At 38.3% G+C, this 12,018-nt stretch overlaps 2 protein-coding genes across 2 annotated transcripts; both read left to right on the top strand.

Annotated features, from left to right (window-relative positions):
- The first annotated feature begins 92 nt into the window (after nt 1–92).
- On the top strand, nt 93–6,026 carry LOC113756073. Its single transcript, XM_027299872.1, has 2 exons — nt 93–3,592; nt 3,899–6,026. The coding sequence occupies exons 1-2, from the start codon at nt 93–95 to the stop codon at nt 6,024–6,026; spliced, it is 5,628 nt and encodes a 1,875-aa protein (XP_027155673.1).
- A 1,563-nt stretch (nt 6,027–7,589) lies between these two features.
- LOC113756074 lies at nt 7,590–8,102 on the top strand. The gene has a single exon (XM_027299873.1). It carries the CDS (start codon nt 7,590–7,592, stop codon nt 8,100–8,102), a length of 513 nt encoding a protein of 170 aa, XP_027155674.1.
- Nucleotides 8,103–12,018: the final 3,916 nt, after the last annotated feature.

The raw sequence follows: 12,018 nt of genomic DNA, 5'->3' as shown, positions 1-12,018 counted from the left end.
TTCTCCACTATCAGGTATTTTTCACAATAGCTACCCAAAGAAGCCCCATCATCACTAGATCTCGGAGTATAGCTTTGAAACAGTCTGTAAACATGAGTTCAGTACCAGAAACTTCGGAAAGATCTGCTATGGTTACATCACCGGACTTCACAGCATTGGGAGCGCAATTAAGCGAGATGGTTGGCAAGTTCAATGAGTTAAGTGTTGAAATGGCCGCACAAAGGCGTGTAATTAATCAGTTGGTCGCTAGCAACAGTGGTGGTGGTGTCCCAAACGACCAAGAACCTATCGATAATCACCCACCTGCACAAGACTATCAACCACCCCACACATCCAATACCCAAACACCTTTCTTTCCTCCTTTCGTTAACCCTCTTGAAAATACCTTTGCCCGATTAAATTCAGACTTTTCCTATATGCATCCAAATTATGTATTGGTAAACCCAACCAGTAGTCAAATCCCTCAAACCCATCCACAAACCAATCTGAACATTCCCCCCAACCCTCAGGGGCCCCACCACCATACTGCAGAGCCTTTTGTACTGGATACTGCATCTCAAGGGAAGGCGGCGATGGAAGAACAACCTACGCCCGTTGATAAAGATCTGTTAAGAAGGTTGGACCGATTCGATGACTTTATGAAAAAGAATCAAGGTTTGAGCAGGCATGGTGGTTTGGACTACGATGAATTATGTCTTTTCCCGGATATTCAGCTACCGTTGGGATTCAAAACCCCTAAATTCAGCAAGTATGATGGAACTGGAAATCCTAAGACGCACCTCAAAATGTTTGCCAACAAGTTAGGTAAACCTGTGGATGATGAGAGTTTGCCTATGCGTCTATTTCCGGAAAGTTTGGAGGGAGATCCTCTAGATTGGTATTCAAATTTGAAGTTTGAAGAGGTCAAAACCTGGTTGGATTTGTCAACAGCCTTTGTGAAGCAATATGAGTTTAATTGTGAATTGGCGCCAACACGAACGACACTGGAGGGTACAAAAAGAAAACCATCGGAAGATCACAAGACCTATGCAAAGCGATGGAGAAAGTTAGCTGCCAAAGTGGAGCCTCCTATGACTGAGGAGGAGATTGTTCGTACTTTCATCAAAGCTCACGATCCACCCTACTTTGAAGAGATCTTTCGCATGACTGGAAGTTCATTTGCAGCCATTATTAACAAGTTGGAGGAATACGATGAATTTGTCAAGGCAGGGAAGATTGTTAATGTGTCTGCATTAAAGTTGCAATTAGATGCTCTACAAAATCAAAGCAACAATGGTAAAAAGCCCACATTCAAGAAGAAAGAAGGAGAAACTGCTTTTATATGGGATCAGGGCCCGTCTTTCAGACCCAGAAACCATCCCACCTATTCTTTTCCTCACCCGTATTACACCAATTCTCAACCAGTCTACCACACCACTACCCAATTCCATCATTCCCGACCAAATCACTTGAATACCTCACCGTTACCTCCAACCCCACAACCCGTTTTTCAAAATCACACTCGTCCCAATTACCATTCCAGACCAACCCTGCAAAATAATAACCCTCCTCAAAATCCTTATCAAACCAATGGAGTTCAAACCCAGAAACAATTTCGAACTTTCACCAACTTGGGCCGACCAATTGATCAACTATATGAGCAGTTAAAAGCAGCTGGAAAAATTGGCACCGTTCCTCCCAAACTTTATCCCAAAGGCATTCCTCCAGGTTATGATACGCAAGCAATTTGTGCTTATCATTCTGGAAGTCCAGGTCATACCACTGGCAATTGTTGGGCTCTAAAACATAAGATTCAGGACATGATTGACTCTGGAGACATCCTTCTCAGAAGAAAAGGAGAACAAGGACCGAATGTCAGTAAGAATCCTTTACCTGAGTATGGGAGTACGGTGGGAGTTATCATCGCTGATGGAGATTTTATCGATCCCACTCAGTACATTGTGGATGAAACTGAGGCGTTTGGCGTAATGGAAGCTGACCACGCCAGAATGAGAAAATTGTCTTCTGAAAAGTCCATGGCCAACGATAATGTTGAGGATAAACTGAAGTCTTTTGTATTTGAAAAAGAGGAGCCATTTATAATGGAAAGGGGAGTTTCTGAGGTTGACAAATCTCCTTTTATTCTGGATCTACCATCTTTTGAATGGGATATATCAGAGCTTGTCATTCTGGAATTTCCGGAACAAATGCCTGTCAATAACCTGCAAGAGGTGCCATGGAACTACGAGGAATCTATTCTGTTGGTTGGAGATAAAAAATGCTTAAAGGAAGAGGTATCTACCATTACCTCGTCTGGGAGAATTATGAAAAATTCTGATATTGATGTTCAGTCTAGGGTCAAGGTTAAATCTCCGACACCCAAGCCTCGTGTGTCTGAAAATGAAGCTGTAGATTTTCTGAAGATGCTGAAGAGAAGTGAATACAAAATAGTGGAGCAGTTGGATAAGATGCCTACTCAAATTTCTTTTCTGAATCTTCTCTTGACCTCCGAGCTACATAGAGAAGCATTGCTTAAAATTCTGAACGAAGCTCAAGTCCCTAAAGATATTCCGGTGGATAAATTTTCTAACATCGTGGGGAATATACTTGCTGCTAATCATATTGCCTTCTCCGATGATGATCTAACTGCAGAAGGGATCGGGCATAACAGAGCCTTGTATATATCAGTTCGCTGCAATGGAAAGCTGTTGCCGAGGGTTTTAGTGGATAATGGGTCAGCATTGAATATCTGTCCATGGAACACTCTCACCAAACTTGGATTTCTTGACATTAAACTCCGTCCATCTGCAACTGTGGTTCGAGGATTTGATGGTTCAAGGAGGGAATCTATGGGTGAAGCAAATCTGGTATTGGAGATAGGCCCCGTTCAATTCCAAGTTACTTGCCAAGTCATGGACTTCTCCAGCGTTTACAATATTTTGCTTGGAAGACCTTGGATACATGCTTCCAATTCAGTGCCATCTTCTCTGCATCAAATGTTGAGGTTTATTGCGAATGAACAACTCATTACTGTGTTTGCTGAGGATGACTGTACCATGATCGTTGATACAAAATTCAATGGTGAAAACATAAAAAGGACTCTAACTTCATCTCATCACGTTGCTGACATCGTCTCTGTAGGATGGGCATCCAAGGATAAGTCGCTGACTCAATCGGATTTGCCAGAGGCCAGTATTATGATGGCTAGGGAGATGATTCGAGGCGGATATGAAATAGGAAAAGGTCTTGGGAGGGAATTACAAGGAATTTTGGAGCCAATAGAGATCCTGACGCAGAAGGATACATTTGGATTGGGATTTCATCCGACTGCTAAGGATAGAAGGGAAATGCAAGCTCGAAAACAAGCTGAAAAGAAGGGTAAGCAAATTGCCTTAAACGTTCCGCCGCTATATCACACCTTTCCTCGTCCATCAGAGGTGATTATGCCAGAAATGAAGAATCCTGTGGAGGATATTGAAGTGGACCTGTCTCAATTATTTGTCGGGGCCACTTGTGAGGAGGAGCCAACCGAGAATGCAGAATTTTTGCCAATTACCGAAGGAGCTATTCAGAATTGGACTGCTGATTATCTTCCCTCTCGAAGGGAATTTCGGTAAATTTAAGGGGATTGTCTTTTGTCTAGATCACATCCAGATAGGACAGTAGTCTGGATCTTTTGTTAAAAGAAATTGCTTTCATCTTTTAAACCTTTATTCTTGTTTCAGTTAATATAACTTGCTTTGTTCAAGAAAATTGCTGAAACGAAAATAAAGGTTTGGGTTAAATATGTCTTTAAATGGCAATCATGTCTGTATATTTATCTTTTTGTGAAGTCTCGATGCATTTTGAATTTAATGAAATGAAAGACTTCTCCAGTATTTGCTATTTGTTTATTACTTATGTTCTATTCTATTTTCAGATGGCCACAAATAAAATCTTTTGACCCTTTGGATGTCACCATTTTGGAATTCGATGGCTGCAATCTCGATATCTCTCATGAACTTGAAATCATGCAATCTGAAATTCAAAGCGAGAGCGATACTGAGGAAGAATTTGAGTCTGTTTCAAGGGATTTAAAACAGTATGAAGAGAAACCCAAACCCAACTTAGAAGAAACAGAAATCATCAATATTGGCACTAAGACGGAGGTTAAAGAAGTTAAAGTCAGCATTCATTTGAATAGGAAACAGAAGGAGGAAATGATTGAATTCTTAATGCTTTTTCAAGATGTGTTTGCATGGTCATACGATGATATGCCAGGGATCTCTACAGACATAGTGGTTCACAGGTTGCCAACTGATCCAAATTTTTTACCTGTAAAGCAGAAGCCACGTAAATTCAAACCAGAAATGAGTCTCAAAATAAAGGAGCAAATCGTGAAACAGCTCAATGCTAAGATAATCATGGTGTCTCATTATCCCATCTGGCTATCGAATCCTGTGCCAGTGCCTAAGAAATCTGGGGAGGTGCGAGTATGTGTTGATTACAGAGATCTGAATAAGGCCAGTCCGAAAGATGATTTTCCTTTGCCAAATATTCATATTCTTTTGGACAACACTGCTGGACACGAAATTGAATCTTTTGGTGATTGTTTTGCTGGGTATCATCAAATCTTAATGGCAGAAGAGGACAGAGAAAAAACCTCTTTTATCACCCCATGGGGAACCTTTTGTTATCGAGTGATGCCTTTTGGGTTGAAGAATGCTGGAGCCACTTATCAGAGGACAATGACTACCCTGTTCCATGACATGATCCACAAAGAGATGGAGGTTTATGTGGATGATATCATAATTAAATTCAAGAAGGTTGAGGACCATTTGGTTGATTTAAAGAAGCTGTTTGAAAGATTGAGGAAGTATAATTTGAAGTTGAACCCTGCAAAATGTGCTTTTGGAGCTCCGGCGGGTAAGTTATTGGGTTTTATTGTCAGCAAAAAGGGTATAGAGATAGACCCTGCGAAAATAAAAGCAATTCGAGATATGCCCATTCCAAAAAGTCAAAAAGATGTGAAGAGTTTTCTTGGAAAGATCAATTTCATTGGCCGATTCATTGCACAGTTAACCTCTACCTGTGAGCCTCTGTTCAAACTGTTGAAAAAGAACACGTCGATGGATTGGAATGAAGATTGTCAGCAAGCTTTTGATAAGATCAAAAATTACTTGTTTAATCCTCCGGTCTTAATGCCACCTCAGCCAGGGAGACCTCTGATTATGTATTTGTCTATTCTTGATGAGGCTGTTGGATGCGTTCTGGGACAACGTGATGAATCTGGGAGAAAGGAGCAAGCCATCTACTATCTGAGCAAGAAATTTACAGCATATGAGGCTAACTATTCTTTCCTTGATAGAAGTTGTTGTGCTTTAGCATGGGCAGCTCAGAAGCTGAGACATTATTTGCTCGGTTATACCACTTACTTGATTTCCCGTTCTGATCCTCTAAAATACCTGTTGGAAAAGTCGATGCCCACGGGACGTATGGCTAAGTGGCAAATGATCCTTTCCGAGTTCGACATTGTCTTCACAACACAAAAAGCAGTCAAGGGTCAAGCCATAGCAGATCATTTGGCAGAAAATCCAAGGGATGATGATTACCAGCCATTACATACCTATTTTCCTGATGAGGAAATTCTGCTCGTTGGAGCAGTTGAGGACATGAGTGAGCAGTATCCTGGATGGAGGTTATTTTTCGATGGTGCGTCAAATTCTTTTGGAGCTGGAATTGGAGCAGTTTTAGTATCGCCTGAGGGAAAACACTATCCTGCTACTGCCAAATTACGGTTTCCTTGTACCAATAACATGGCTGAGTATGAAGCTTGTATTTTTGGATTGAAAATGGCATTGGACATGGAGATCAAGGATCTGATAGCATTCAGTGATTCCGATTTACTGGTGCACCAGACGCTTAAGCAGTGGGTAACTCGGGATTCAAAAATTATGCTGTATCATTGTAACTTGCTTAGTTTGGCCAGCAAATTCAGGAATTTGAAACTCAGACATATTCCTCGTACTCGTAATGCCTTTGTTGATGCCCTAGCTACTCTGTCTTAGATGATCCAACATCAGAGTGAGCTTGTGAACTTGGAACCAATGAGATTCAACTTCAGTTAGTAGGTCAGTGCATTGTCTGGTTAACGATAAAGGTCTCACTGATGGTCGCTATCTTAGACAATGATATTAGAATGTTTCATGGAAAACGGGATCTACCCTCCTGTACTGATTCTTGTTGCAAAAAAATTTTTACGCAGAATGTCATCAAGATTCTTCTTAAATGGAGAAGTGCTATACAAGAAAACATTTGATTTGGACATTCTGAGATGCATCAATGAACAAGAAGTCGATTATATGATGAAGGAAGTGCATAGTGGGATTTGTGGGCCGCACATGAATTGGCATCTACTGACTAAGAAGATCATGAGAACAGGATATTTTTGACTTACCATGGAGCATGACTGTGTAGATTTTGTTAGAAAGTGTGTTAAGTGTCAAATACATTAGGGGTGGCAATTCGGGTCCAAATCAGGTTGGCGGGTCGGGTTCGGGTCAACCCGTCAGAAAATCTGTTGACCCGAACCCGACCCGCAAACCAGTGACGGGTCAGGTATGCTGACCCGAACTCGAAAATTTCAGGTTGACGGGTTGGCGGGTCGACCCGAAATGACCCGAAACTTAATTTTAATTTATTAATTTATCACTGTAATTTATAATAAAATCAATTTCTCACAAAACTAATTACATAATCAAGTAATAAAAATTTAAATAAATAATTCCAAACCAAATCTAAAATAAATTAAACACCGTAAAAGTGTTTAATCCCAAACAAAATATAAAATAAATTAAAATAGTATAAAAGTAAAAAATAATATAATATATTATTTATCTAAATATAATAATTTCAACTTCACACAAATTAAATAAATTCATTTAGGATTAAGTAATTAATGCCTTTGAAAAAAAGAATAACTTAGTTTAGTTAGATAAAATTATTTTTATGTTATTAAATTATTTTTAATTCGTAAACGGGTCATATCGGGTCATATCAGGTCGCCACGGGTTGACCCGAAATCGACCTGTTTTCTTTTCGAGTTCATCGGGTCCAACCCTATTCTGACCCGAATTCCCGAAACCTCAACCCAAACCCATTAATTTTGTGTTAGGTTCGTGTCGTGTTTTCAGGTCGTGTCGAAAATTGCCACCCCTAAAATACATGGTGATGTTGTACGTACTCCTTCTGCAGAATTACATAGTATGACTGCTTCATGGCCATGTTCGATCTGGGGAATGGATGTGATCGAAACTATTGATCCTTCTGCTTCAAATGGGCATTGATTCATCTTAGTGGCGATTGAATATTTCACCAAGTGGGTTGAGGCCGCGTCCTATAAGCACGTGACTAAGAAAGTGGTGTCGGATTTTTTGAGAAATAATATTATCTGTCGTTTTGGGGTACCAGAGACGTTGATCACTGACAATGTCAAGAACCTCAAAAATGATATGGTAGATGAATTATGTGAACAGTTCAAAATTAGACATCGAAATTCGGCCATTTACAGGCCTCAGATGAATGGAGTCGTTGAAACTGCAAATAAAAATTTGAAAAAGATTATTCGTAAGATGACTGAAACACATCGGGATTGGCATGAGAAGCTGCCTTATGCACTAATGGCGTACAGAACTACCATCAGAACTTCTACAGGTGCAACTCCTTACTCTCTTATGTTTGGAATGGAAGCAGTCATACCTGCAGAAGTTGAAATTCCTTCCTTGCGCATTTTGATGGAAGCTCAGATAGAAGAAACTGAATGGGTCAGAGAACGTCAGGAGCAGTTGTCTCTGATTGATGGAAAGAGGTTGAATGCCGTGTGTCATGGACAATGTTATCAGCAACGAATGGTTCGGCTTTACAACAAAAAAGTCAAGCCCCGTTTGTTTGATGTTGGAGATAAGGTTTTGAAACGGATTCTTCCAATGCAAGATGAGGCTAAAGGGAAGTTTGCTCCCAATTGGCAAGGACCATTCATTGTTAAGAAAGTGCTATCCAGAGGAGCACTTATCCTTATGGAAATGGACGATCAAGTTTTTTCCCAACCAATCAATGCAGACATGTGTAAAAAGTTTTTCATTTGATTATAAAAAATTTTCTTTAAAAATACTGCAAGAGACGGATTTAAGGCATATTTCCTCTCATTTTTCCATTTCGATATTCTATCCCTAATTTGTTTTCCCTTTTGACTTTTCATAACCACTTTCCTTTTTCGCTTGGCAGTCCCTTAAGATCACTAACCTCATACTGGGGCAATTTTGTTTTTTAAAAAAAAAAGGAAAAAAAAGTGATGGAAAAAAAAAAGAAAGGAAACAGAAAATAGAGAAATTCGGTCAGAATTAAATTGGGGCAAATTTTATCTCTTTGTCACCCTAAATCGGGATAAGTTTTGAAAGAATGCCATCTCGAATGATTGCAAACCCATCATATGATCCGTTGTCAAGCCTTAACCTTTCCTTTGCTACTCTATCCGATCCTAATCACAAGAACCAAAATTGCTGACTTTCATCTTTTGCAGTATTTTGGAGAAAAATTTTTCTTAATCAACTAGCAAATGATGTAAATACAAATTTTTCTGAAACATGTCATAGAAGATTGTCTCACTGATGCTACTCATTATCAGAGTATGACTGGATTGATACAGTTGGGGTTAAAATCGTCTTGTCTGTGTCTCTAGGTGAAAACCTGAAAGGGTACCTTCTAAAAAAAATGAAAAAAAGAAAAAAAAAAGAGAAAAAAGAGAAAAAGAAAAACAAACAAACAAAAAGAGAAAATGGGTGGAAGTAACCTTAGTGAAAACCCGAAAAAGCGCTGAGGTAGGGTTTTGAAATACAAGAGGATCAACAACAAAGAAGAAGATGCTGAGGTCTGAAAGCTGGTGACTATGTTAATTTGGGTTTCTTTCATACTGTTGTTCTTTTGCCGACAATGAATTTCAAAATGGATGACGTCGAAGGGGTCAGATGGAGCATTTTTCCTCATCAAAGGCCATCTTCTAAATATGAATCTAACTTTTGATCCTTGGACCTATATTCAAAAAATTCACCAATTTTGTTTTACTATTTTATTTATTTATTATCATTACTTATTTCATATTAGCATTATTGCATGATGAATAATACATTTTTTTTAATTGTTTATGTTTCTCATTTATTGGGTCTCACTCAAAAGACAATCCCCTATACTTTATCCCAAAGGAGTCATGAAATTGAAAGTCGTATGATAATAAAGTATGGTCAATTGACATTGGGCAGTTGCAAATATTCTGAAGGGGTTGTCAATCGAATCTAAGGGAGCGATTTGTCGATATTGAAACTCATGTTTACATGACTCTCAAGGCAAAGGGATCACATGGTGGTGGCAGTGTTTCTATCACGGTTGTTTCTTTTCCTTTTTTCTTTTTTGCAAAAAAATTATGTGACACAATACTGGATTAGCTGAGCATGATTTACACTGGGGCAAACGGTAGAAGGATTGAGTTCCAAGTTTCGTTGTACATTTCCGAAGAAAGAAAAGTAAATTATTATTCTCTTTCTTTTAAAGTTCGAAAAATCAAAAGAGTTATAAGTCCATCAGGTAAGTTTTCTTGATTTTTTACCTTTTGAGCAACATGCATTCTGATCTTGCAGTTCGATAGCATAGAACTTGTGTTTTCATTTCTTTTGTTTTTATGTTGTTGGACTTGGGTTTTATCCCACCAACCTCGGTAGGCTCGACTTTTATCCCACTGACCGTTTTTGATGTTTGTTGGGTTCGGATTTTATCCCCACCAACCTCGGCAGGCTGGAATTTTATCCCACTTATCGTTTTTATTTTCGTTGGATTTAGGTTTTATCCCACCAACTTCGACAGGTTCGGGTTTTATCCCACTGCTCATTTTTATGTTTGTTGGGTTTGCGTTTTATCCACCAATCTCGACAGATTCGAGTTTTATCCCACTGACCGTTTTTTATGTTTGTTGGGTTTGAGTTTTATCCCACCAATTTCGGCAGGCTCGGGTTTTATTCCACTGACAGTTTTTATTTTCGTTAGGTTTGGGTTTTATCCCACCAACCTCGACAGGCTCGAATTTTATCTCACTGACTGTTTTTATTTTCGTTGGACTTGGGTTTTATCCCACCAATTTCGGCAGAATCAGGTTTTATTCCACTGACCATTTTTATATTTGTTGGGCTCGGATTTTATCCCACCAATCTTGGCAGATTTGAGTTTTTTTATTTTCGTTGGGGTTGGGTTTTTGTCCCACCAACCTCGGCAGGCCCGGATTTTATCCCACTAACCATTTTTATGTTCGTTGGGTTTGGATTTTATCCCACCAACCTCAGCAGGCTCGGGTCGTATCCCACTGACAGTTTTTTTTATTATTTGATTAATAATTGTGCTTTATCATTCATTTTGTATTTCATGCTTAAAAGTTCTGAGAGTTCAAACTTTTTCGATTTTTGCAAAGATCACAGATGGTCAATACACTTGTTTCGTTGGAGTTTACTTGTATTCGAACTATGTTTGACCTGATTCCCATGGCGGGATACGTAGACAACTCTACATGAGTTCGGTCACGTTGTTTATAATTTCATTACATCTTTTGTTCAATAATTTCAGCCAAGTGTTGGCTTGTTGTTTTAGCTTAGGTGTTGTTAGAAGAAACAGAAGAGCAATTTTGGTGTCTACGTCTTTGTCTTGAATTTCTTTGAAACTCTAGATAAAGAGGGGCAAGCTATAGACACCAAATTTTTGCCAAATTTTTGTCAAATTTTATGTTTTCTTGAATATTTTCTATTTGATAAGTCATTTATTTTCCTGCATTTTTAAGTATATTTTGTCTCATTTGTGTAGATTTATCTTTAAAAAAAAAGAAAAAAGAAAAAAGAAGAAAAAAAAGGAAAAATCAAAAATCAAAAATCAAAAAATCAAATCAAAATCAAATTATTACTAAACTTACACATTTTCATCATTTTTCTTACCAATTACACTTAACCCATTCCTACACTCAATTTTCTTGACCTTTCTTGTCATTTGATAAAGATCATCATTTTGACAAAACACACACACAAGCTCCTCTTTTTCTCTCCCAATATTCGACTCTCTCGACTCTCTCAGACGGAGAAAAAAAAAAACCAACTCCCCATCTTTTCTCCAGGAGACATCTCTTGGTTGCAGACTTGCACAAAGGGAGCTCTCTTGGCCTTTCTTTCTTTTTCCCATCAGACAAGGACGAAAAAAAGAGAAGCTCCGAAATTTTTTTTCTCTCTCTCAGTTCACTCTCTCGGTTCTCCCTCTCGGCTCCCTCTCTTTTTTCCAACAAACTTAACACAACAAAGCAAACAACAGGGGGAACAAGTTGTCAGACATTGAAGCTTAGGAATTTAACCACAAACCTCACCTACCAAGTGACTGTAACATTCTTGAGGTATCTTTTTTTTTTTTTAGTTTTGTTTAAACATTAAATTCATATTTCGTTGCTTGTTTTCTCCTACTTTTGTTGTCTTGCATTGTTGTTATTGCATTGTTGAACATTTGGGAAATGGTTTGAGTTAGATTAGAGAAAGGGAGATAAATTTTGTATATGCATGTTAGGTGTTTGAAAAAATGCCTAAATCAAAAACCAAATTAAAGTACCCATTATTGTGCATTTTGTTTGTTAAAATAGATGATTATGGTTAGTGCAAGACTTGAAAACGTGAGGTTGCTCAAGCATTTTGGGAGTTTGAACTTTAGAAGCATGTGAATAATTTTTCTTCATTTTGGACTGTTTTATTTTAATTTTGTCACATTTGTTGTTGCTTTTATTGATTTCCTTTCATAGTTAGGTTGTAAAAATCACAAGGAGTGTTGTAGTATATTTTTTATAATTTTTAGTGAAAGATATGGTGATTCGGAAAAAATAAAAACTGGTCTGTCTTTTACCATTTTGACCACTTTTGGGTCATTTTCCATAAAGACTAACTCCAGAAATGGAATCTACACGAAAAATCGAGTGGGAAAGTGTATTTTGGTGAA

This window comes from Coffea eugenioides, unplaced genomic scaffold (genome assembly GCF_003713205.1).
Source record: "Coffea eugenioides isolate CCC68of unplaced genomic scaffold, Ceug_1.0 ScVebR1_1943;HRSCAF=2885, whole genome shotgun sequence".
Taxonomy (NCBI): Eukaryota; Viridiplantae; Streptophyta; class Magnoliopsida; order Gentianales; family Rubiaceae; genus Coffea; species Coffea eugenioides.
The sequence above is the reverse complement of the archived record's forward strand: the minus strand, read 5'-3'. Positions and strand labels throughout refer to the sequence as shown.